The sequence below is a fragment of the Mirounga angustirostris genome, unplaced genomic scaffold (genome assembly GCF_029215605.1).
Source record: "Mirounga angustirostris isolate CCGP_5_RB_7025 unplaced genomic scaffold, mMirAng1.0.hap1 SCAF_2, whole genome shotgun sequence".
Taxonomy (NCBI): domain Eukaryota; kingdom Metazoa; phylum Chordata; class Mammalia; order Carnivora; family Phocidae; genus Mirounga; species Mirounga angustirostris.
The window spans coordinates 4,236,175-4,262,426 of NW_026991710.1; the positions used below are offsets into that span (position 1 = coordinate 4,236,175).

A 26,252-nucleotide genomic window follows, 5' to 3' on the forward strand; every position below is an offset into this window, starting at 1 on the left:
GTTCGCACCACTAAAGAAGATCCACATACTGAAAACCTGCTTAAGCACACTGTTCACTGGATGGCCCTCGGCTGGCCTGGGCCACACGCTGACCGGGATCTTTTGCTTCTCCAGCTTAAGTCTGGCAGCCATTTCATACAAAAATACCAAATTGAGAACCTCACCAAACCAGGAACCTGACACACGGAATGAGTGAAGGCCAAAGGCGGGAGGAGCTGTAGCCTGCACTCGGGAGGCCCGGATGGTGACACGGTTTCCGGGCGTCCAGGGAGCATCCAGGGCGGGGCAGGGCCCGAGGGTCTGCAGTTCTAGTCGGTTCCCAGGGCAGAGAAGCCGCTGGTCCAGGAAGCGCAGGGGAGAGGCGCCATCCCCATCACGGCTCAGTCACCGCAGTGAGCCTCCAGGGAGCACCACCCCTGCTCGCTGCGTCTTCCCAGGGCCTAGGAGTCCCGGGCGGGGCCCACAGGGAGCACTACCTGCCAGCACGCGACGTACTTCACAATTAAAGCCACGTACGATATATTTGAAAGGTTTTATTTAATGCTGAAAAATTTACCCTGGGGGACAGAAGAATGTAAAAAGAAAGGAAAAGGCACCGTAATTAAGTCCTTGGAAATGATGAGGGTCTTTTTTTCTTTCGTCTTTCAAATAGCTTCACTTTAATGTAACTTCAAGCCCCAGCATTCTGGGAGGTAAACAGTCTCTTGGTAGCTATGGGGGGGCAGGAGAGGCAGGATGGGCTCCAGAAGAATGGAGGGCTGGGCTCTGCAGTCACCCCAACTCTAAAGCAGGGCCTTAGACAGGAGAACCAACCCTGAGCAGCAGGAAGCCAAATGACTGACTCAAGTTCCAGGAGGAAGGTACCGCGTCCACCCACGGGAGCGGGGCACCTGCACACAGCAGGGCTGGGCACAAGCTGAGCGGCCCAAGACGGGGACCCAGAGAAGCCTCGCCCCGGAGGCCCCCTCCTGCGCTGCCAGAGCCTGCTGCGCGAGCAGCCCAGTCCAGCTCTGGTCCGCAGAGCGCTGGGCACCACCGGAAGACGCTTAGCCAGGCCAGCACGGTCAAGGTCAGGGTTGCAGTGGAAAAGGTCATTGCAACCGCCATGAAATCCTGGAGGACGTGGACTCCAGAACTCAGAGCCCTCCTCCAATTTCTAAAACGAGTTCTTCCCAGTCAAATGGGGTGCTCGGTACTGCAAGTCCTAAGGGTGGCAAGCAGCAGCCCCCTGGAAGACTGGCTCTGAGTCCTGGCGCCCATGCCAGTCCTGCCAGCGCCCCGGAGCCCCCCTCCACACACCAGGGAGCCTGCCCGCGTGAGCCCGCAGGCTCCGCCCCCGGTAAGTGAGGCAAGGGGTGGTTTCCGGGCTCGGCATCGGCAGGCTCCGACTGCCCGCTGCCAGGAGTCAAGGGGAAGCTCGCTCGGACACTGTGTTCCACCCGACCCTTCCTCTGAGGCTCCCGGGAAACATCCCGCGGTTCTCCAGCCTCGCTGCCCACCTGCCCCGCCCCGGCCCCCACCTAAAGTGCCGCGTGCTGGGGCTGTGCTGGGGTGTCCGTGGGGGTGGCAGTGGGCCCCCTGAGGGCGTCCCCGGCGGCCAGCCAGGGGTCCCGTCACAGGGTCAAGCTGGTGGCTGGCGGGCCCAGCAGAAAGCTGCTCCTCTTACCCACAGCCCAAGAGAGTCGCGTACCAAAGGGAAGACACAAAAGGAAATGGCCCAATCTCATAATATTCCCCAAACTGAACATGTAAAGGCAAATCGTCATCTTAAGGTATGACTTCAGGACTAAGTTAAAATATACATATATCGGCTTCCCCCACGATCCGACATAAAATCGTTACTATTGCTGCTTTTTCAGAGGACCATGAAAAGAATTGATAGCCTAAAAGAAAGGAACTCAATTTGTTTAAAAAAGAGCAACAACGGGGCGGCGGGGGCGGGGGGGGGGGGAAGCATCTCCTGCCGCTCCCTCACCCCAAGTCCTCGGGGCTCGCCGGCCAGCGCCCCGAGCCCGGCGCCCGCCCGCAAAGCCGCGCGCTTTCAGGACGCATCCCTGGATATCCACCCGCTCTCCGTGAGGAAATTTAAAATCCTTTTCTTGAGGACTTTGTCCAAGTAACTAGGAAGGCGGCTCTTGGAGGGGATCCCCTGCCGCTTCTGCAGGTGGTCCTTGATGATGATGGTCTTCACGGTCACGTAGCGCGCGGGGCTCAGGTTCAAGGAGCTGCAGAGCACCTTCTCGCGGTCCGACAGCAGCTCGAAGCCCGGCAGGTGCTCGATGGCCGCGAACTCGCCGTCCTTGCCGTCCTCCTTGCCCCTCTTGGCGCCGGCCGCGCTCTTGTTCTCCTTCCTCTTCTCGCGCTTGTGCCGCGCCGCCTCGTACTCGGCCGACTCCTCGAGCTTGGTGATGCCGTTGCGCCGGTAGCGCTGCAGCTCGCGGATCTTGGCCCGCAGCATCTTCTCCTTGTGCATGCCCTCGAACAGGTCGTCGAACTCCTTGCACGACATGAACTGGTAGAGCGGCCGCAGCTTCAGCCGCAGCTCCTTCTCCTCCTTGGTGACCTTGCGCTTGGCCGGCCGCTCCTTGTCCTTCTTGTCCTTGCCCAGGAAGGCGGGCACCAGGTTGTAGTCGCGCGCGATGTTCTTGCGCCGCTGCCTCTCCCTGAGCTTGCGGACGTACATGTCCACGTGCGCGCGCTTCAGCTCGATCTCCACGTCCTCGTCGTCGTAGTTGACCGAGAGCCCGCTGATGAGCGTCTCGGCGTCCTGGTCGTACTCGATCTCATAGTCGTCACGCAGCGGCATGTAGCCCAGCTGCTGCTGCTCGGCCACCGAGATGTCTAGGGGAGGCAAGGGGGTGGTGAGGCTGGGGGACAGGGGCCCTCCGCCGGGGCACGTGTGGTCGGTCACCCGGTTGGGGATGGTGTCGGGGATGCAGGCTCTCCCCAGGTTTCCGTGGATGTACATGCTTACGTAATGCTCCATCACCTCCTGCGGCGTGCGGGAAGCTCCGACGTGAGCGGCCATGTCTTCCTACAACGACAGGGGTCACAGGTTACTCCGAAAGTCGGCCTCACGCTCGGGGGCGCGCGCCGCTCGCCAAGGTCGGCCTGGACCGCTTCCAGTCCACGGCATCCCCTCTCCCAAAGGGCACCGGACGGCGCGTTCTTCGGAGCCGGGCTCAGCCGGTGGTTGCGGACACTAGACGGGACCGGCGGGGATGATCCGGGGAGGTGCCGCCTGCCCCACCGCAAAGCCTGCACTCGGGCGGGGGGTGGGGGGCACGGACCACCCCCGCTGCCCCGCCTCTTCCCAGGGCCACCAGGGCTCCCACCCTCGGCTCCCGACACAGGAGGGACCCTGTTGGACCACGCTGCCTGCCTCCAGGAACCGAAAGGGACACAGCCCCTGGGGGCGTAGGGGGGCGGCAGCCTGTCCCCTTCCCAGGTGATGGGACAGAGGACCATGAGTGCCTTTTAAAGCGGCGGGGGCCGTCACCGATGACAGCCTCCACGGGTAGGCAGCTAACGTCTGCCGCGGGCTGCAAGCGCGCGCTCCTACAGAAGGTGACCCATGAACACAAGGATTATTAACGAGAGGAAATTATACAACTCCCCCAATCTTTTCCTTCTGCCAAGAGGCCTCTTCCTCAGTCAACCGCTAAAGCCACTCCACAGAGTAGCTGCCCAAAATGCGCACTCATTCACCGGCAGCCGCTCAGCCCCCTGCCTCCAGCCCCCACTCCCCCCGCACTTGGTTCTGCTGGCCGCTGGGGCGCCACGCCAGCCACTCTGCGCCCTCGCCCACTCACCCCCGCAAGATCAGCTTGGTCTCTGCACCCCCAAAGGTCAAACTGGATTCCAGAAAACCAGCCAGTCCACTGGGGCTGCGGACTGAGGACACACAGGGCACCAAGGGAGGGAAGCGCTCCTGCGGCCTGGCCTCAGGCACTCCTCCCCAGGGCACTGAGCGCTGAGGGCGGGGCTCCGAGGCGGGGGACAGGGCAATGCTGGGGCCTAACGAGGGGAGGACCGCTTCTGAGAACCAGAAGATGAGAGCAAACACCAGATTCTGGTCTTACGGGGAAGAACTGCGTACATGATTAACTTCTTTAAACCATTACTACTTGCATCAAATCTGTTCATTATATTTTCCCAGGGAGCATCTGCCCCCTCCTACCCAAAAAGAAACCCCAAAAACACACCGCGTTACAACCATCCCCAGCATCTACGGCCACTGTGTGACCCAAGCTGGTCATTTCCCATCTCTGGGCCTCGGGTTCTTACCAGTAGGGAGACAGGAGTAAGGAGACAGCCCTACCACGCACCCCACACTTGCTGCGAACTATGGACAGAGAATGCGCAGAGGCTTCGTGTACACGAGGGGCCCAGCTCAGGTCCCGCTCAGAGGGGCGAGCAGGCCGGTGGGCATTCTTCCACCCTGATGAGCTACACTGGAACACCATCCCTGACACCTGCCCGTTCAGGAGGAAAGGACATCCTCATGAGGGTGTCCAGAGAGCGGAAATGCCCACATGCGCCCGGTCTGAGCTTCCAGGGCCCGGCCACGCGGTCAGATGGCCAAGCCCGGCCCAGGGGCTTCTCCACCCCTCACCACAGCCTGCAGCCATACAAAGTTCAGAGTCAAGTGTCCAGGGAGCCTCCCGTGTGAGGGACCTGAGGTGCCCCTTCACCAGAGGCTCGGCGGGGCTGGGCTGCACATCCAGGCTTGCCTGGTTAGGAAGCCGGGCCCCAGGCCTGGCCCCCCCACCCGGGCCCCGCGAGAAAACCTGCAGAGCGGGCTGCCCAGCGAGTGGGCAGAAGCACCAGGTGCCCCCCCAACACAAGTCCACTGACCCTGAACCTCAGCAACCTGCCTTTCAAAAATGACTGGATGCTCCGAGCACCACATTTCGGAGAAAACTGAAATCCTGAAAAACAGAAGGATTCTGAGAAGTGAAGTCAAGTCGGTATCTGGCCAGACCAAGGCGTGTTATCGGTTGGAGGTTCTCGCCATCAACTTGGACAGTGTGGGAGCGAGCGCAGGCGACGGAAACCGCCGGGGGCCTCAGCGCCGTGGGCCGGAGCAGGGACGCCTGGGCCCGCCCGCCCCCAGCAAGGGTTCCCGCTCACGGGCCAGGCAGCGAGCAGCTCGGCCCAGAAGCGCGAGTACACGCTGCTGCCGTCGTGCAAAGGGCTGGAAGACGGGCGCTGTCGGCTGGGCTCCATCAGGACCCCGGGGGCCAGCCAGGGCGGCCGCGCTGGGCGGAAGGGGCCACTGCACTGGACACCCGCTTACGGCCTGTCCTCATCCTCAAGAATACTGCGTCCAGTTCTAAGTCATAAGGAGACACCCCCCAACGGGAGGAAGTGTCAGAAGAGCGACCCCGTCCCACGCTGCTCACAGCGGCAGGCCCGGCACCAGAGCATGGCAACGTTCCACAAAGCAGCAGCCAGCAGCCCTCCAGCGTGTCAGTCACGAGACAGAGGACTGTGACTGGAAGAGACGTGTCAGCGACATCACTGGGGTTTCCTGGCTGGGACCCCGGGCCGGTCTGTGTACGAGGGAAGGGCTCTGAATCCACGTCAGCATCCTGCTTTCTGGAACCACGTCGTACCTCTGCAAGACGCTAACACTTCAGGAGGCTTATGGGATGAACATATACGGGAACTCTGCATACTGTTTTTTCACTTTTTTGGGTAAATTGAAAATAAAAGTTATTTTTAAAAAATAAATTCTTTTTTTTTAGAGAGAGAGGGAGAGTGCGGTGGGGGAGGGGCAGAGGGAGGGAGAGAGAGAGAGAGAATCTCAAGCCAACTCCACGCTGAGCGTAGAGCCCGACATGGGGCTCGATCTCACAACCCGGAGACCATGACAACCTGAGCCGAAATCAAGAGCTGGACACTTCATGGACTGAGCCCAGCCAGGTGCCCTTAAAAAGTAACGTTAAATTCTGCCTCATAATTCTCTATTTAGAGGTCTAAGATCGACATCCAAATATCAGAAAAGAAAACAGAGTACTCAGAAGAGGACTCTTCTGTCCCATGGACAAGCTCCCTGGCCGTGGCGGGTGCGGCGTGGCTCCATGGTCACAGGCAGGTGACAAGGGCAATGTCCTGCTCCACAAACATCCACCCCTGCAGGGCCACACGGGTGCAGGCTGGCCAGCCGTGCGCTGGCACTTTGGTTGCCCAGACCCGCTTCACATAAAGAGGCGGACTCTGGCTCTCGCATGGACCCAGGTTATGAGTATTTATGAAGCCATGAATCAAATCAGAGTGGCCAGCGCCTCGTCACCAGGAGCCCAGGAGTCTCTGTCATCAATCCACCTTACCCACTGCCCGAAGACAGCTGCAAGGCCACGGCCAGGACAGACACCGGCCAGCAGCTGCCGCTGAAGGAGAATCGCCCCCAGGCCACTGTGTTCATCTCAGGACCGTTGAGAAAGGCCCAGGAAAACACCAAAACCCTAATTTCTCAAAGACTCGGGAAGAGAGGAAGATCACGATGGAACGGTCTGAACAAGAGCGACGACACAGCTCTGGTTCTAACAAGAATCCACAGAAGAATGACAGGGAGGAACATACCTTAAAAGATGATTAAAAATAGCAAGAGCCGCAGAACCCCACCACATGCCCGCATCCTGCCCGCACACCCTGTCTTCTCCCATCTGCACGTGTCAGCAGTCACGCGAGACCTGCCTGCCTCCCGCAAGGGGCCCAAGTGTCTTGTCACAGCCCCCGAGTCACATATGACAGCAGCAGAGCACGTGCTCAAGGTCAAAGTTTCTGCTTAATCTAGATGATGGATGGACGGACGGACAGACACACGCATGGATGGGCAAACAGAAGGGTGGGCAGGCAGAAGCAACAAAAGTGGGTTTGGGGGGACAGATGTGGAGAGACAAGGACAACTCAGGGGCAACTACAGCTACGCAAGGACCACAACTGTATCCTGCAGCTGGTTTTCCCCGACACACAGCGGCACTCGGGTGAGTAGCCCAGTCTGAAGAGACAGAATTCCAGGCTCTGGTCCTTTAGCCTCCCGCCCCTGGAAAAAGATAAGGATAGGTATGCTGCTTCCTTAGAGTCCTCAGAGAAATGAAGGAAAACACGCCTCTAGGACACTGAACGGGCTGTCAAGTCTACTGTCCAAGGTCACCAGACTCCCACCAGGACGCTGGCTCTCCGGGACAGGAAGTGAGCATCCCAGTGAGTCAGGACTCCACAGCCCTTTCTGGCTGGTCTGGTCTCCTTCCGGCCTTTCCATGGCTCACTGGAGCGGCCTCCAGCACCTGAGCAAGGACGGGAAGGGGAGGGCAGTGCAGAGAAATCACCGGCAATGTGTCGGCCGGCTCCCCCCTTGGTGCCATGGCCTGCGCGCACCCGCAGCCGCCCCTCCATCCCCTCTGGAGCCTGTGGTAGCCCCCCCCGGGCTGGGTGCAGGCCCCCCACACCCAGGTCATCCCCTCTGGAGGCCTGTGGTAACCCCCCCACCCTGGGCAGGGTGCAGGTTCTGGCTCAACCACCCGTGGCCTGGGTTCTTATCCTCTCACCTTCTGCTTCTGGGCCTGTAATCCCTCCCCTTCCAGGGCTTCGTCGGGAGGAAATAAAACTCATCCCAGTGACAGGTATGTGCTTCTGCATGTAGCATCTGGAACCTCAGGTGACGCTCCCCCCAGGGCTTCTGTAGCAGACGGTCTCGCTCTGGAGCACTCGCCCTGTCACCAGGGGGCCTCTCGTGGGGCGGTGACACAGTGCACACCGCAGGGAGACCTCTGCAATCAAACGCTTCCTGGTCCTTTGGAAAGGCAGAGCAAGGCCAGACCACCGCCTGCACGCTCCTAGAACCACCACGCCTGTGGCTCGGCCACTCCACCTCTAACCTCTGGGGCACGTGGCTGGGGCACTGTGCTGGCCGTCTCCTCCCCTCTCCTCCCGAGCAGAGTGACAGTCTTCGTGTACAAACCAGCTCCTCCCCAGAGCTTCCCAGAGAGCACTGAGTGCCACCTCGGCCCCTCCCCCACCAGCAGCACCCTCTTCTCCCCAGAGCTTGGGAGCCAAACTCAGAGGTGGGGCTTCCTTCTTCAAGGCAAGAAGCTTCAAAGGGACAGAAGCAGCCAGAAGGCCCAGCATGCAAACCTGTGGCGGCGCCCCGGGGGAGCAGGTTCTGCAGGCAGAGCCACCCTGGGAGCAGAGACCCCAGGAGCAGCTGGGGACAAGGGGGCAGCCCCAGCCCCAAGCCAGCAGGAGGGAGCAAAGGCCTATACGGGGCCAGGGAAGAATGAAGAGCTGAGCGATGGGCTTTGACCAAAGGACAAGAAGGGACCGCTCAGGCCCAGAGGAAAGAGGAGGGATGAGCCTGTGCGGCGGGATGCCCACCTGTCCCTCCTGAGCTGGGGACATGCACCCACAGGGCCCAGTGTCGCCTGACCAGTCGCCGGCCCGGCCACCTGGGCCTCCTCTCCCAGCTGACCCCACGCGGCTTCGGATGTGGTTCGGGCCCGCCCACTCCAGCCTCGTTCAGTCATCCTCAGAGGGGACAGAAGAGCCGCCTGCCTCGCGGGGGCTGGAAGGACTGGGCACCCGCTGCTCTGGGGCAAACCCTGCCCCCCCCATGTGGCCCCCAGCCCACGGCTTGAGCCTCTGCCACAAACACAGTGGTGGGCGGTGCCCCCTCCCACATCAGAGGCCGAGGACCAACAGTGGCTTGTCATCGTCCTTACAGGTCACCAGCCATTTAGGGACCCTATTTTCCTTGGCCACTGCTCCTGTTCGTTGGATTTGTTCACACACAAAGTTCTGCAAGCCTCAGTTCCAGGTTCCCTGTCCTCCTCCCTCAGCTCAAGAGAACTCACCAGCTCACAGGGCTGTGACTGGCCCTCAAGGGGACGGAGCCTTTCGGGTCAGATAAGCCTGAGAGCGCACTTCACCAAGTGCGGGGCAGAAGAACGCACCTCAAAACAGTAACCAGGTGACCCTGGCCCGCCACCTCTAGGTATTGATCTAAAATGATGACAAGCGCGGACTCAGATGTTTGCACACCTATGTTCACTGCGGTGGGCTCCCAACAGCCAAAACTGGGAGCGGCCCAAGCGCCCCTGGCAGCCAGCCGGATGGACAAACGCCCGGATGGTGTTCAGCCTTAAACTAGCAGGACATGTGACACACGAGACGTGAATGAACCTCGAGAGCTAACATTAAGCTGAGTGAAATGAACTAGTCACAACAGGACAAACAGTGTAGCATTTCTGTATATGAGGTCCCAAGAATAGTCAAATTCACAGAGACGGAAAGCAGGATGGTGGGTGCCCAGGGCTGGGGACGGGGGTAAGCGGGGAGATGTTGTGTAACAGGCCCAGTTTCTGTCTGTGATGATGAGAAAGTTCTGGAGATGGACGGTGGTGATGCGGCCCAACAGTGTGAACATACTTAATGTCACTGAACTGGACACTTTAAAACGGCTAAAACTGGGGGCGCCTGGCTAGCTCAGTCGGCAGAGCATGTGACTCTTGATCTCGGCGTCATGAATACAGCCCCACCGTGGGCATACAGCTCACTTTAAAAAATGGTTAAAATGATAAATGTTATGTATATTTTACTACAATAAAAAGTGGCATGCCTTACTCTACATCGATGGTCTGAAAGTAGGGTCCCTGGACCAGCCTCACCAGCAACACTCGAGAAGTTGTTAGAAACGCAAATTCTCGGGCGCCTGGGTGGCTCAGTTGGTTAAGCGACTGCCTCCGGCTCAGGTCATGATCCTGGAGTCCCGGGATCGAGTCCCACATTGGGCTCCCTGCTCTGCGGGGAGTCTCCTTCTCCCTCTGGCCCTCCTCCCTCTCGTGCTCTCTCTCATTCTCTCTCGCAAATAAAAAAAAAAAAAAAAAAGAAAGAAAGAAATGCAAATTCTCATGTGGATCCCAGACCAGATCTACTGATGCCGAGCCAGGAGGGGGGGACTGGGCACGATCTGTGTTTTAACAAGCCTTCCAGGGTGTTCTGAAACCACTGCCCTGCAGAACCCTATCACCTCTAGCTCCTTTCTCCACCCAGGCTCCTCCCTCCCCCTCCCCATCCTTATTGGCAATTAAGAACCCATTGTCAGGATGCTCAAGGGATGGGCTTACCCGTTCCCACCAACACCCTTCCAGGAGAAGTGAATGTTCCCATGGTTCCCCAACATGGCACCGTGGGCCACACCAGAACTCTACCAATACCTATTTCCAGACCTCACCCATACAGATGCCAGTTCAGGAGATCTGGGTAGCCCCCGGGATTCCGGGACTCCACAGAATCCAGGATTCTGCCCGCACTCAGCGAGGTTCTGGGCATGGAGTCAGAGGACCCAGGTCAACTTCCGGCTCTGCCACATTCCTTCACCCACCCCAGCGGCTTCCAGCACGATCTGTATCTTCTAACTCTGAACACAGGTAGCACCCACCACAAAACCGGCTGCTTCGAGGCTCTGGATACCCCTGGTGACGTAACTCCAGGTCACTGACCACCTGCCCACCCTTCCCCACTGTCGCATTCCCAGGCATCTCCCCACCCAGCCTCAAAGGCAGGGGCCCGGTGTCAGTGCCTAGATACACAGCTCGCCCCCAAACCCTCCCGGCCTCACAGCGAGCATCCCTCAGCCACGCCCGGCCCCGTGGGTCCCAGTGCCTCAGCCCCAGGACGAAAGGGAGCAATGGCGCCAGACTTCAGCAGCGGCCTCTCCCCCAGGATCTGCTGAAATCGCCCCACCCCCATGAATCCCACACAAAGCAGTGCCACCCAGAGGTGACAGATCACACGTGCCATCTGAAAAATGAGGGCGACCGGGCTCACCTTCGTCTACACAGCTGCCACTGATTCGTGTGCTGCCTCTCTCCACACCGCACCCCAGCCGGCGAAACCTAGCTCCCGCCCTCCCCTGGTCATCTCCCCACTTCCTGTCCCAGGCACAGACCGACGTCCCCCTGAAAAGCCCTACCAGGCCAGCCACACCTTTGGCCGCAGCAGTAAGCTCCCAGCCTCTGACCCGCAGTACTTAATGCTCTTACACCCAGAGCTTAAGGCCCAGACTTTGGAATCAGAAGGGCCCGCACCTGAGCCCTGGCTTTACCATGAGAAAAGCCAAGGCATCCCGGACAAGCATCTTAAATTCTCCGAGGCGCTGTTCTGCAGCTGTAAACTACAAAGCCAGCCCCAGAGCTGTGGTGAAGGGCACGAGACGAGGTGTGCATGAAGGAGCCCCGCTCAGAACTGGAACAGGCTGCACGGGGCATGCGTGGGGCAGGTCGCTTCCGTGCACGCAGCTGGGCATCTGCTCAGAAGGGAACCGCACGTCTCGGAGCTGCAGAGAGCCTCGGGGAAAGCACGGTGAAGTCTGGTGGGCAGAGCAGGTGGCCCAAGAGCGCACAGCTAAAGAGATACCAGCGCCCGCAGCCTGGCAGCACTCCAGGTGTGGTTAGCATGCAGAATCTCTGCCTCCTCCCAGGACCCCCCACAGGTTCAGCAGGAAGAGGACCCTCAGCACCCAGGCCCAAGCCCCTCCTCCTCTGGCTTTGTCTCCTCTAACAGCTAAGATTGCTGTCTGCTTGGAGAGGAATCTGCATGTTAACAAGCTCCCCAGGTGATTCCTAGGCACACTCCAGTTCCAAAAGCACTGCTTTGGGTCAGGGCACCCCCCTTCCTGCCCCATGCTTCCTCCGACACACTCTAAGTGGCCGAGTCCTCGGGTGTCCCCCACAGTGCTGCAGAGTGGAGACCAGTGAGGAGTGCAGCTGGGAGCAGGCTCTGACGTCAAACTACTCAGTTCAAAGCCGACTGCACAGGGCGGCTGGGAAGAGGTCCCAGGAAACAAACTGCCCAGCACAGTGCCTGGCACTCGGCAAAGCTCTGGGTCCACCTCAGCTATTTTTAGCAATGGCTGTGGAGATAAGCGCTCTGAGAACAGGGGGCGGGGGGCGGGAGTCTCTTGGAGGCGCTGATATGGAAGCCGAAAGACCAGTCACGAGCCATGATCTGGAGGAAAAGCGCTCCAAGCAGTAGAAATAAAAAATGATCAGGGGGGGTAGCAGCTGAGATCCCTGTGGGCCATGAAATTTAATCTAAGTAGGCCTGGAAGCCACTGAAGGCTGATGGGATGCGGCATGTCTTCAAAGATCACTCTGATTATGGTGCACGGAATGGGCTGGAGGGCACAAGAATGAAGCAGAAAGAGCAGCTGGGAGGCCCCAGAGGTGGTCAAGGCAAGAGATAAACACCAGCCTGGACTAAGGGTGTGACCAGTGGTTAGATTCTGAAAATATGCTGGAGATGGAGCTGCTGCTGGACTGGGCCTGCAAGAAGGACCTGAGGATGGATGCCTCTGAGTGCAGTCCGAGTCACCGAGTGAAGTGGTAGGAGAGCTGGGTCACGGAGAGTCAAGATGTCTGTGAGATAAGCAGCGAGGAGGTCCGCCAGCAGCTCACCGAAGGCTGGAACTTAGGGAAGAGGTCCTGGCTCAGACTCAAACGGTTACAACACTTTAAGCCCCTGAAGACAGAGACGAGGCCTTTCTCCCCTGCAGAGTCCTTCAGCGTTGTACAACGTGCACAGCGCAGAGGCTCGACGCACATCGATGCACTTCAAGACAAAATGAGGTTTTCAGAGGATGGTGATCACCACGTTGGCGCTTAGATGAGAATCTGTGCAGCAGTGTGTCTCTAAGGAGTAAGGATTCCCCGGGATGCAGCATGGGTGTTAGTCCCTGAAGGCTGGCTCACTTTATGGAAAGGAAAGCAGGCCAGGTTTGGGAATAAGGGGAGAAGCCCAGGAGGAGGGGTGCACTGCTGGAGAAATGACAGCAAGATGAAATACTGGCTCAGGGAAGTAGGAGGACCTCATGTAGAAGGGTCTGGAGGGATGAGGGAGCTGGGGTCATGCCCACTCCTCCCTGCTTCTCATGATGCCTGCAGGTGGACACAAGCTCTTGGCAGAGATGGCCCAGAATCCAGCCAGAGATCCTGCCTTTCTAACACGGATGAAAGCTTCCTGTTCCCGAGCGGAAAGAGAGCTCCCCAGAGACTGTCCAGAGAAGAGCACCCACTCCCCCCGAGCGGCCCAGCACACCATCCCGCTAACCTAAGGGAGCCCGCTCTCACCTTCTCCACTCAGCTCAGTCTCCACACAACCCTTCTGATGAGAGCAAAAGCCCAGGACAAACGCCTCCGGGTCTGTGCTCCTTTGTTCAGTACTTACCGAGCACTCCTCACACGACGTCCTGGGCCTTGCGGGGACCCCGGATAAACAAGTCCCTGCCAGGGGACCCAGGGCACACGCCCCGACAACGGCGCAGGGCCAACCGGCCGCGTACAAAGCAAGCGCACGGAGAAAGGAGAGCAGCCGCAGGGCGCGTGTGAAGGCTGCCTGGCCTTCACCCCACTGCGCTCCTGGCAGAACCAAGTCCTTCCTCAGGGCGCCTATGCTCGGCCAAGTCTGCGGACCTGTCTCCGTCCAGCACCGCGACTCGGGTCCGGCGCGGTCTTGCCCAAAGCGCCTGCACTCGGCAAGCACCCGGGCAACGGCTCCTGAGGTCGGGAACAGGGCCCTGTGGTCGCCAAGCCATAGCCCAAACCCCCACCTCGCTACTTCCTGGCTGTGTGCCCTTGGGCATGTCGCTCCACCTCTCTGAGCCTGACCGGCGCGCCGGCCGCGCCCGCCTCCCAGCCGGCGCGGGCACGGAACGAGCAGGTGCGCGTCGTGCCGGCCGCTCACCCAGTTTCCGAAGCCGAACTGCTCGATGGCATCCAGCAGCAGCTGCTCCTCGCGGCTGGTCCAGCCGCCCTCCGCCTCGGGCCCCCACAGCGTGAAGCGCCCGCCGTCCACCAGCTGGTAGCCGTGGTAGCGGCGGTGGTGGCCGATCTCGGCGCCGGCCGAGAAGCACTCGGGGCACAGCTCGATGTCCTGGCACTCGGTGCAGCGGAAGCGCAGCGGGCTCACCTCGGCCAGGCAGTACACGCAGTACTTCTTACCGAGCTCCGCCATCTTCCCCCGCCCGCCGCCCGCGCCCGCGCCCGCCGCCGTCAGCGCGCCGCCGCCCGCGCCGGCCGCCGCGCTCGAGCAACCGCCGCCCGCGCCCGCCGCCACCGCGCCGCGCCGCCCAGGCGCCGCCGGAGCCGGCCAGCCGGGCCGCGTCCCGCCTCAGCACGCAGGCGCCCTCGGGCCCGGCCCGGCCGCCGCCGCCGCCGCCGCCGCCGCCGCCGCCGCCGCCGGCCGCACCGCGCAGGCGCTCCGCGCGCGCCACCTCGCGGGGACCCGGCCCGCCGCGCTGCGCCTGCGCGCGCCTCGCGCCGGCCGCCCGCCCCTCCTAGCGCCTCCCAGCCACCCCGCCCCAGGCCGGGAGCCGGGAAATGGGCGGCAAGGCCGCGCGGCGCGAGCCCGCGCCCCCTTCCAATCAATGCCGCTCGTCGCCCGCCCGCAGCTTCCCATTGGCCAGCTCTCGCCGGAGGCGGGGAGAAGGGGGCCGGGCGTCTGCCTGCCTCTTGGCCAATCGCCGGGCCCACCGCGCGCGCCCCTGGTTGCCCCTGGAAACCCAACAGCCGGCGTCTCGGATCCGCCGCTCCCGCCGACCGGGAGGGAGATGGACCGCAGCTCCGAGCACCGTGGGGGCCCCGGGGGGGAAGACGGAGATGTGGCTAACCTGTCCCCCAAGCTGTCCGGGATCAAGGCCACCTCTGGCCCCCACTCCCCGGCCGAACCGCCGGAGCCGGAGCCGGAGCCGGGGACCGTAGAGGCTCCGGAGGGAGGCGCCGCCGAGGACGAGCCCGCCGAGCCCCGCGAAGGGCCGGCGGCCACGGAGGCTGTGGACCAGGCGGCACCCGGGGAGCCGGAGCCGCCGGCCGAGGCTGAGACTGAGCCGGAACCCGGGGAGCCGGCCGACGCTGGGCCTGAGGAGACAGCCCAGCCGGGGCCCGAAGGCGGGTCCGCGGAAGCGGAGGAGAGGGCGGAGGAGGAGAGGGAGGAGGCGCAGGAGGGGGAGGAGGCGGAGGGGTCGGAGGGGTCGGAGGAGGGAGAGGAGGCCGCGGCAGCGGCGGGCAAGGCGAGGAGGAAGAAAGCCCCCTCGGCGGTCTCTGTGCCGCTGTCCACCACCGGCCAGGAGAAAGCTGCGCCAACCCGGGAGGCTGCGCAGGAGGACGGGGAGAAGGAGGAGGAGAGCGAGGAAATCAAGGGGAGGGGTGTGCAAGGAAGCCCGGTGAAAAGCAAGGAAAAGGAGGAAGGTGAGAGACTGGACGAGGGGGAGGATGAATGGACCGAGGAGATGAAGAAGCTGCAGGAGCACCAGCTGCGCGCTGAGCTCCTGGAACAGTACCAGTCGCTGGTGGTGGAGCGCAGCAACTACCAGCGTTACAACATCTACCTGCAGCACAAGATCTCCGAGGCGCTGCGCAAGAAGAAGGGCCTGGATGCCACCGAGGTGCCCGACAAGGGCATGGAGCCCGAGGCCCCAGAGAAAGAGCAAGCATACCTCCGCCATCTGGCCTTGCTGGAGGAGCTGAGGAAGCAACAGGCAGACGACCTGGACTGGTATCACCAGGAGCTGAACCAGCTGAAGAAGCAGTGCAAGGAGGTGCTCTCCAGCGTGGAGAAGGAATGGACAAGCTTCCAGGCGCTCAAGAAGCAGGTGGTGATGCAGGCCATGGGCAGCTGTCAGATGCGCGGCGGTCGCCAGGCTGCACTGCGAGAGGTGGAGCAGATCCAGGCGCTGGAGGACAAGAAGGAGAAGGAGATGAGTGCCGTGAGGCTTGAGAACGTGCAGCTAAAGCAGAGCTTGGTGCATTTTGAAACACGGATGAGGGCCCAGGAGGACCTGACGGAGGGGCTGCTCCTCATCGATTTTGAACAGCTGAAGATTGAGAACCAGACCTTCAATGAGAAAGTGGAGGAGCGAAACGAGGAACTTTTAAAACTGCACAACAAGGTGACCAACAACGTGCAAATAATAACCCACGTGAAAGAGAAGTTACACTTCGTGGACATAGAAAACGTGTGCAAAAAGACACAGCTTTTGGAAATTGAGGCTCAGGTGGCCCTGAGGAGGGACATCCTGACCAGGACGAAGCAGGTCCGGGACAGCCTGCGGGCTGACAACATCAAGCTGAATCAGAAGTGCGGGCTTCTGGGCAAGGAGCTACTCCTTCGGGACATGGAAGAGAAGGTAGACAGGACAGAAGTGCTCAACCAGCGCATAGAGTACCTGAAGCGCCATCATGCTGGGCTTACTATGTCCTGCAGAGGTGTGAAGCAGAAGATCAGGGAGGCCAAAGCCTTCCTCCCACCTTAACACCCACGATAGGAAGAGTCAGCAGAACGTCTTTGATCTCAGCAACTTTTATCCTTCGTTAACTTTTATTCTCCACTTGCGGCCATTCTTTCAAAGTCCTACAGTGTGGGGATGATGCTGTATTTTGTATTGATCCCATCATTTTCAGCTCCTAAATTAGTCCTGAGCAAAATTGGGCTAGCCGTCAGTTTTACACGGGGTGAAGTAAAACAGGCCCAAAGAAACAGCTGTGATGACTTAATGTACCTGACTTCTAGAAGCCTTGGTGTAGCTGAGCAATTCCGTCATTTCAATGATCTGATCCTGAGGAAAACTGTTCCTCGTCCATACATCAGAGGGTTCAACAAACAGGCACGGAACCAAGAAATGTCCTGTGCATTAAGCTAATTATTAAGTCTCCTTTGAATGTATTAAACTGTGTAGTTCTAAGTCACATCCTCAACTCAAAGCTCACTAGTTTCCTTCGATGAATCTAAACTTGTTTTGTTTGTAAGTAGCACTGGCTTCTGGGTAATAAACAAGATGAGGGAAACGAGAGAAATGATAAATAGGAAAAGGAGCTGAGGTTCTTCTGTCCTCTTTCCTTTTTCCACGAGAGGAGGCTCGGTCTGCTTGACCATTAGCGCTTGCTTCTGGCTCAATGACAGTCTGCAATTCTAATGAAACGTTTTCTGGGATCCTCTCAAGAAACGCAATTATCTATACGTAAACATGAAACTTTGTTGTCCGTAAGTCTTTTGTTCTTGGCAAGGTATTTTTGGATCTTGGCAAGAGGACCCTCACTATGCATGTGATTTTACTCTGTATCAAATATTAAAGTGCCTACTACTCCTTGTGTTAATGTGAGAAACACCTGATAGGTCTACCTCTTTCATCCAGAATCAGTGATTCCATTTCCAGTTTTCTTTGGTGCTTTTGGAGCTAGGGGCTTGGCTTTATTTCTTTTTAGCTTTCAGTGGAATTTTGAGTTGGGCAGATTTGGGATTAGAAGTATTCTCCCATCCCTAAGCTTAAGTAGGTCGTAAGGAGGATGAGCTAGTTTTGGGTGCCGAACACCTGTAAAGAAGGATAGAAACCCCTCTCCGGGCCGATGACGCAGTTCGTCGTGAGAAGGTCACGATGACTTTAGCTTTTGGGGGTGCGATTGTTTTCTAAGGTGTGTGCCCTTTGAAGCCAATAAAGGCTGATTAAAATCCCTTTTCTAACTTTTACAGCTTGGACACACTCTTTTATAGGATCATACTTGTCACACCGCACACACGTAACAATGAGGGGAGTTTTTAAAAAGCATTCACTTCCTGCTTCCTCTTCCATCCTCCTCATCCTTTACACTTGTCTTCCCTCTACCCTGTTCATCAAGGCCAAAGCGACGTAGCAAATCACCAGCAAGCAGCCCTTCGTGTTCTTTGTGCCTCCTGCAGGAGCGGCACAGACCCACCGGGGTCTCCGGCGGTTGGGAAGGCTTCGGACTGAACCTGGCGTCGTGCTCGGTGGCTCCCCGCAGCTAGCAGTTTTCATGGCCACAGTGCCTGTCCCTTGGGCTCACTAGCGGGAGAGGAGGTATTTTCAGCGGACTCGGACCCACCGGCAGTTACGCAGGCCTCACCAAGCCCTCCCTCGGCAGCCTGGAGCTGGGCAGACCGGCCTCTCGAGGGCACGAGATACAGAGACTGACGAAGCTGGCATTGCTCTCAGCTGTTAAGTTACCAGTGTTCTCCCAAATTACCTTCTCCCACGCTAGAGATGTTACAGTTCATTAGAAGATAAATAATCTTCTGTTGATGACTTCACAACGAGGTTCCTTCTAATTAAATTACAGGAGAGCTCTTGATCATGAAACAGCAACCCCTTCACGAAGTGCTTCTTCAGCTCGCCTCTGAGGAAGAAGGCCATAGACCCTCCAGTCTTGCTGACGGGCCCCATCGCAGCCTCTGACCCACTGCTCTGTGACTGTGTGCGTAGTCCTCTGGGCCCCGGGGAGACAGAGGTCTGGGAGGCGAGGACAGTCATCCTCCCTCGGAGCCCGCACGATGCCTACCTAGCCCATAATCGATGCTCTGTAATCTGTTGGATTATTAACACATCAACATCATAGCATTCTCATTTTCTGGCAAAAGTGTTGCTCGAATGCCTAGAATAGGCAGACGCTGCTAGTCCTGTATCAGACTCGAGAAATAACCACAGGCAGAAAGAGGTTTCCAGAACTAGAACCGATGAGGAAAATGACGGTCCATTCTAGAGAGACCGCCTCCAGGGAGCCTGCCTGCCTCTAGAAGATAAAGAGGGGCGGCGGCGGCTCGACTCGAGACCTCTGACGTCTCGTCAAAAGAGAGGGCCTGCAGAACGCAGGTACAGTGCAACCTGAGCTGTTACAGGACATGACTTCTTGTGGGTCGGAGTTGGAAGTGTCCCCTTCGTGTCACAGGCGCTTGTGTGGCTGGGAAGCACGGGCAGGAGGGAATCGGGCACCAGCTGCGTGGAGCCCAAGGCATCGAAAAGGGAACACTTTTCATTGGTAGCTGGATGTCATTTCTGGCGGCTTACCGCATTTGAGATTTTTAAATGACGTAAGTGGAGAAACATGCTTTCTTTTTTTGTTAAGTGGGTCTGAAGCCATAATTTAGATGTTTGCCAATCGTCGGGGATGCCTGTCTGATAAAATCATAGCAGAGTTAATGAGCCCCGATCTGCAACTTGGGTTTTAAACTCGAAGACCATCTTCATGTGAGAAGGATGAGTCATGCAAGGGGCATGATCGGGAAGGACTCCGGGGGGCCCTGCGGCTGAGCTGAGCGGCTGGTGGGGGCCGCAGGCTGGGTACCGCTCCTGGTCCACACCTCCTGCTTGCCCACCGTAACCCTGTCTACACAGGCGTGGGTTTGAATGAATACACCTCCACCTGCCCCAGCTTTTTACCTGAGGCAGGCTTCTAATATTTCACCCAAAGGATGCCAAGGTTGAGTACAAAGGTGCACCTAGGAGGAAGACACAGCGTCGCACTTGCAAATAAGGGCTTTGGAATCAGGCTGACCTGGATTCCATATCTCTTCTGTTTGTGACCTGGGCCAACAGTCCACCTCTCTAAACCTCAATGTGCTCCCCCATAAAATGGGGGAAAAATTTATAAAAGTCATTATACGAAAAAAGTATCTCTTCCGTAGGTGGTGAAATTAGGATTTTTATTTTTTGTATTTCCAAATTGTATACAATGAACATGCAATTTTAATAACGGGGGAAATACCGATTTTTAAAATCCCCAAATTCCCCCCAAGAGTTCAGATACTAAAAGTTTACGTGTCAAGAGCATGATTCTATCTCTGCTGATGGGTTTCTTTTAATGACACAATTAATTCAGCAACCTATTTTAATCCTCACAAGCCAGTGGACAGATGCTGGTGCCCTTTTTAAGCTCTGGTTACAGAAAAGAAACATGAGGCTCAGAGCATTTAAAGACTCCTGACCTGACCTCTAACTAAACGACACCTGAAACAGGAGCTGTTTTTGGCTGGAGCAGCTTCTCCCGGGAGCTCGGGAGCGGGGTCGAGAAGCCGCAGGAACGATGTCTAGGCACCGAGAGACGGGGCGGGGGGCGCGGGCAGGGGTGCCGGTAACTCGTGCTGTCCGGGGGTCAAGACTACTGCCCCTCCCTCCACAGGCTCAGGCATTCTGGGAGAAGGGGCCTTGGTGCGGCCGGGCCCCGCGGAGCAGCAACCTTCTAGAGCCGGCTGGCTGCAGGCGGTGCTCATGGAGGAGCCCGGGCTCCTGAGCCAGCCCCGCGCTCCCGGCCTCTCGGGAGGACCCGGGCACGGCGAGCTCCTGCGTGGGCCCCGACTGAGGACTTGCCGCGGCTCTGCTGGCCACGCACGCCCTTCCTCTGATGACCAGGGGCTCCTCTCAGGTCCCACGCAGTCCCTGCCCTGTACGGGGGCAGAATCTCGTTCCGTCTCTGGGCCTTGGTGGCAGGCTCCACATGCCGGGTGGTGGTTTTTGAACCGTCAGCCCCCTGGCTTCTCTTGGGAAAACGGTCCACAGCTTCCACCGCAAGCCTGGTGCAACCCAAGGCCGTGCCCGAGCCGGCCGTCGGGCGTGGGCCGGTGCCTCGCACACAGGCCCTCGGGTGAGTGAATCCAGGCCTCGCCCCAAACCCTGCACTGGGGAGTTGAGGTCAGAGCGAGAGGAGCAAGGCTTCCAAAGGCCGCAGAGCAAATCTGTTCCCTGGGGAGACGGGCAGCAAGGGCTCAGGGGCCCCAGGGAAAGGGTGTGAACCCCAGCCCCGCTGCTAACTGGCCGCAGGAGCCCAAGCAGATCGGCTTTCTGCGTCACACCTTTGGAATGGGGACAGTGACAGAGCTGCTGCGGAGAGAAATGAGGCCATTCACAGAACGCGGCCTGGGGCCGGGCGTGGGTGCGGCGGGCAGCAAGCCCCGGGACACGACGGCCGTCCAGCACGGCCACCCTCGTCGGCCACAGCACCCCCCGGCCTGGGCCAGGTGGAGAAAAGGTAACAGTGGAGCGGAGCAGCCATGGGATCCCCTGGTGAGAAGATGGGAGCCTGGTGCTGGGGGCCGAAGACACGGGAGCGAACACCCTGACCAGAGCCGCGCCGTCTCTGGGGGAGAGAAGCGGGGGGAGCAGTCACAGGGCGGAGGGTGGTGGCCCAGCGCAGGCCGTCAGCCTCGCTGCCACGGGAGGGCCAGCACCGTCTTGTTCCTGCAGGTCAAGAAGGGATTCTCCTGGGGGACCAGGGACAAGAGAGGTGGCAGCCCTGACAGCCCCCCACCTTCTGGCTGGGCCGCCTGCCCTCGGCCGAACGGCTGGCGTCACACGTGAGCACCCGCTCTGACCGGCGCCAAGTGACCTCTCGGGCTGCGTCCTGCTCACCGTCACCGTGGCGGGGTGGCTGGACTGACCTCCACCCCGGAGCCGGCAACGGAGGTGCCCATGGTCCCCCGCAGGCTGGTGGGGGGCCTACAGGGCAGCACCTGGCCGACCAGGCCCTGAGCAAGTGCCCGGGTGAGTGTGCAGCCCAGCAGCTGGCTCAGGGTGAGCGCGGGCTCACTGCTGCGATCGGGGACAGGAATGGGGTCAGCGAGTCTGAGGTTCCCCTTGGGCGTGCAAGGGCCACGCTGAACTCCCAAATCCCGGTACCAAATTAACATAACCACACCTTTTTTATTTAACGAGCAGAACAAGTGGGTTTCAAAATGTGATGCTCGGGGCGCCTGGGGGCTCAGTCGGTGAAGCGTCTGCCTTCAGCTCAGGTCATGATCCCAGGGTCCTGGGATCGAGCCCCGCGTCGGGCTCCCTGCTCGGTGGGGAGCCTGCTTCTCCCTCTCCCTCTCGCTTTGGGCTCTCTCGCACACGCACTCTCTCAAATAAATCTTTAAAAAAAAATAATGCGATGCTCTAAGTCAAATTTTGCCATACTTGAAGGTGAGAACTTCAATTTTAAACCAAACCACAGTGAACGTTAAGTAACAATTTTACATGACTTTTATTTAATAAAACCACATATTTACAATTCAAAAAGTCCTAATTTGATAGACTTTACTAAATAAAATTAAAGGTTAACTGTACAAGCAATTAAAACATGGTATGTAGCAAGTATCATCAGGAAGTTTCTATCAGCAAACTATTCAAAATAGTCAAAAACTGAGCGGTTAAAAAGTACCTTTTAAAGTGAACATTGTTTCTAGATGGGCTTGCGGGGACTGGTGGGGACTCAGCTTTCGACTCTAAAGTGCCAGTTGCACAAGGTCCCAAATCCCAAGTCTTAGATCCAGACAGCCAGCGGCCCAGGCCGGCAAAGTGCAGACTTGCAGGGGGCGCGGCCTTTCGGTCGGGCTCCCCCGTTTTCCTAAGCGATGGCATCCGACAGAGCAGCCCGACCCCGCGGAAAGGGGCCACATGCGTCATGCGGCCCGAGCTCCCGGCGTCAGGTGGACATGGCCAACCGGGAAGACCCCGGGCGGTCCCCAAATAGGCCACGGAAACCTCTTGTGAGCTAGAGATTTGGTGCGTGTTCCGGATCGGCACGGAATCCCGTCTAAAAAGGTAATGCATACGCGGTGACCCAAGTCCCAAGAGACGGATGTCAGGCTGTCCGACGGAAGTGTTAAGGGCTGGGTTTGGACGCGCAGACGAGCCGCGAACGCATCCTGCAGCAGCGGCGCTTCCTGTCCCGACCGAGGAACATCCGTATGTACAGTAAGAAAATATATACACCTTTCAGAACAGAAAGCCCACGTCCGGGAACGACACTCAGCCCGTGTGGGCGAAGGGCTGGGGCCGGCGGGGTGACATTCGGCAGCACAGTGGCGGGCGGGCGGACGCCTCCTCCGAGAGGGCAGCCGGGTCAGCACTTCCAGGCTGAGGCAGAGAGTGGGTCCGAGATGCCCTGCAACCTTCCAGGGGAATTCAGTTAAGAAGACCGGGGGACAAAGGCAACTCCAGGAAACGGGACCCACGGCCACGGCGCGGCCCCCGCCCGTGCCAGCCGTGAACGTGGCAGACAGAAGGCCCCGGAGAGCCAGGCCGCAGGGAGGCCCCCATCCCGTGCCGCCTGTGGCCAGCCCGCTCTCGGAGCCGGGGCGCTCCCCATATCAGCACCGAGAGCAGCCGGGGGGCACCGCCCGCCCGGGGCAGGGAGAGAGTGTGGCTGAGGGGACCCGGTCTCCCGAGCACTCGCAGACCCCAGCACGCGCCGAATCAGCGCGTGGGGACCGGTCTCCACACATCTGCCTGTCCTCTGGGCTCCTCGGTGTGAAAACCGTTCCCGTCTTTGAATGTGCATGACCAAAAGCGCTTTTAACAAAATTCTTAAAGTTAGTCAGGAAGAAGCTCGAACAAGAAAGTTGCAAATGAACTTGGGGGAAAGCCAGCTAAAACGGGGAGAGGCCGACGGGACTGCGTGCATGCGGCCCACTCCTCGGCCCGCACAACGGTCTATCTTTTAAACCAAAGGCGGGGAGGGAACCGCTGGTCCTCAGGGCTGATCCTGCTGTTCGGGTGACAGAGGGAAGAGCGGCATTCTGGAAGAGAAAGGGCGCAGGCTTGCCCCGCCACCCCGGCCTCCGCACACAGGAGGCGTGGGGGCTGGAGCCTGTCTCCCATCTCCGGCCTCCTGGGTGAGCAGCAATTCCTGCTCAGGAGACGGAGGGAACAATCTCAGGGGAGAGCAGGGGTCCCCCGGAACCCAAGTGGCCACTTTCAGCCCTCACGCTGGGATTCTGTCAAGGTGACAATGGAGAAAGGCCAACCTGAAGGTCAGGTCGGATCCCAGGGAGCCCACGGGCATGCTGGGTGACCACCCTGTGAGAGCCTGTTTTCCTTTCGTGCTATCTTTGGTAGGTGGGCTTTAAACAAGACCTCCAGCCCCGGAACGGTTCTCCCGGTCAACTAAACCAACAACTCCTTCCTCGCTCAAGTAGGTCAACAAGCCAGTGACACCTCCAAGACCTCCTAAGTAGCATTTCTCACGCACCTTGGCTACGGAAGACTGTAATGTACCTTTCATCAGGTGACATAAAAGCAGGACAATTTAATTAACTTCTGTGAAATAAGGTGGGGGGGGGTAGCCGCTGCCTTATTTTTACACCATGCAGAATACACAGCGTTGGCCGTGGTCACACCAGCTCATCGTCCCACCGAGCTTCTTAAGGCTAAGCCTTGGTGAGTCAACTTTAAAAGTTGTTTTAAGGCCAATTCCAGCATTAGGCTCAAACATGGAAAGAGCCCGTTCTCAGCTGTCCGTGTGTCCGTCTGGAACAACGCCGGTGCCCCCCGGAGATCCGCTCTGGTGCCGAGTGCGAGTCCGCCGGCTGCTCAGTGTCTGAGAGACGGGCTTCCTTTCTCCGTGTCCCGGCTGTCCTTCTGCAAGGCCGTCAGCACCTGGGAATCACAGGGGAGACGTCCGTGGGTGATCTGCAAACACACTGGACACAGGTCCTGCAGGTGCGGCGGCAGGCCATGCAGCCTCCCGGCTCGTGTCTCTGGCCCCCCCACTTCCGCTGCTCCCGTTCCTCCCGCCACACCGGCGGCCACAGCCCTCCTCCTACCGTGGAACCCAACCGCGCCATCTCTGGGCTAACGTCCTACAGCCCCGTCCTACCGGCCACAGGACCACCGTCAGGACCCGGCTATGGGGCTCTCCTTCCAGTCTGGCTCCAGCCCCGGCGCTCGCCACCCCCCAAGCCAGGCTCTCGGCTCCCCGGACGCTAACAAGCGCCCCTGGGCCTTTCCGCGCAGCCCCTCCGTCCGCGGCACCAGCAAACCAGGTGTCCCCCGAAGGCCAAAGCCGTGGGCTCTCACGCCCGCCCGGGCTTTCCCAAAGGGACCGAGCCCCCAACTCTGTGCTCGCCCAGCTCCTGGTTCACACCTTCATTTTTAAAGACACTCTGCCTGCTTAGGAACAGTGGTGCGCTCTGACCGGCTGCCCAAGTGCGGCGCCTCCCGCACGCGGGCTGCAAGTGCAAACAGGCTCCGGGAGGCTAACCCCCGCGGCGAGGCCCCCGAGCAACCGGCACTCAGCCGAGCTCGTGTTCCGACCTAGACTGGTGGGACTTCAAAACCGGGGGCTCGCCGACTGCGGTCAGGTAGTACGTCCCTGTAACTGAATTACAGATCACGGGGGGCGAAGCAGAAACACCTCAGGTAGGTTTCGAACAAACTGCACAGAAGGAAGTCCCCCTCTCTACCTCTAAGTCGATGGGACTGCCGAGCAAACATATTCATTTACTCGTCTGTAAAGCTCTCCGGGGTCCCGACCTGAAGAGCTTGTAAGAGGAACGTGTACAGACCACAGTTCCCATGGAGCCTAGCACCGTATAAATTCGATGACGCCCCCCGGCCCCACCGTCAGGCTGATTCCCATTGTGATCCCGTGATTAGAAATGCCCCACTATCCAACAACCGCTGACCTAGTTTGAAGTGAACATTTTTACCTTGTCCCCAAAACACGAGAAGGGCAACAACAGACCTGGGTTTAGTCCTGCCCTGTGTGTGCCCGCGTGGGGGACACTCAGGGCGGGTGGGGCGCAAAGACCAGCGGCGAGGAGGGCAGACCGGCGGACCCTCGACGGCAAGCGTGAAGTCAGGTGGTGACCGAGCTACGTGTGGGACAAAGGCCTTGGCTTTCTGCAGCGACTCCAGAAACCCCTCAAGCCAGCGAGCCACGGAGACCTCACCGTGCCCTCCCACACGGGCCAGCTTCACAGGCATGCCACGCAGGCCGTCACATGGGGTCCCCACCCAGAGGGGCCCACTGAGCTGAATGCTGTGCAGTCACCTTCTTGAAACTCTTAGTGATTCTGAACAGGGATCCCAGATCTCCATTTTGCACCGTCCACGGACTTGTAACCAGAGAAAGGCTCTTTCTCCCTCTCGCCAGATCCCTGATAATCCTACAGCCAGTCCTGCTCACACACTATGAGATATAATTCCTTACCCTGTAATTGGTCCATTTAGAGTGTACAGCTCAAGGGCTTTCAGTGCATCCGTGGATGTGTGCGACGCTGCCCCGGTCCGTTCCGGAGAACCCCGAATGCTCCCGCTTCCCCCCACCCCCGCCTGACCCCGCCCACTGCCAGGGCGACCACTCGCTGACTTCCTGTCTCCACAGGGAACCCTGTTCTGGACTCGCCTACAAATGGAATCACAGAGAGTGTGGTCTTTAGAGTCTGGCTTTGTCCCTTCAAATGATGTTTTCAAGGGTCATGCATGTTGTAGCATGTCAGGACGTCCTTCCTTTCATCAACAGATTGTATTTAATTTTTCAAAAATGCAAATCCTATCACCCAAGCACAAAACAGTGCCCCTCCCCACGGACCCCCTCCTAGTATTATGCAAGCTCCCATACAGCAGCCGTGCTTCTTCCCCAAAGACCTACACAGGGAGGGAGTCTGGCAGCCAAAGAGAGCATCATGTAACAGGACAGGAAGGA

At 58.9% G+C, this 26,252-nt stretch overlaps 3 protein-coding genes across 6 annotated transcripts in view; 1 reads left to right on the plus strand and 2 right to left on the minus strand.

Annotated features, from left to right (window-relative positions):
* Positions 1–518: 518 nt before the first annotated feature.
* Positions 519–14,077, minus strand: TADA2B (transcriptional adaptor 2B). Its single transcript, XM_045881536.2, has 2 exons — positions 13,747–14,077; positions 519–3,034 (listed from the first exon to the last, which is right to left on the minus strand). Exons 1-2 carry the CDS (start codon positions 14,014–14,016, stop codon positions 2,042–2,044), a joined length of 1,263 nt encoding a protein of 420 aa, XP_045737492.1. The 5' UTR covers positions 14,017–14,077; the 3' UTR covers positions 519–2,041.
* A 216-nt stretch (positions 14,078–14,293) lies between these two features.
* Positions 14,294–21,678, plus strand: CFAP184 (cilia and flagella associated protein 184). The gene has a single exon (XM_064584239.1). It carries the CDS (start codon positions 14,429–14,431, stop codon positions 16,310–16,312), a length of 1,884 nt encoding a protein of 627 aa, XP_064440309.1. The 5' UTR covers positions 14,294–14,428; the 3' UTR covers positions 16,313–21,678.
* Positions 21,679–21,787: 109 nt separating this feature from the next.
* Positions 21,788–26,252, minus strand: part of TBC1D14 (TBC1 domain family member 14) — a 104,854-nt gene continuing 100,389 nt past the window's right edge. For all 4 annotated transcript variants that reach the window (XM_045881530.3, XM_064584238.1, XM_045881532.3 and 1 more), the window contains one exon: positions 21,788–24,202. In XM_045881530.3, coding sequence (XP_045737486.1) covers positions 24,137–24,202 — 66 coding nt within the window. In that variant the 3' untranslated portion in view covers positions 21,788–24,136. The remainder of the gene's footprint in view (positions 24,203–26,252) is intronic.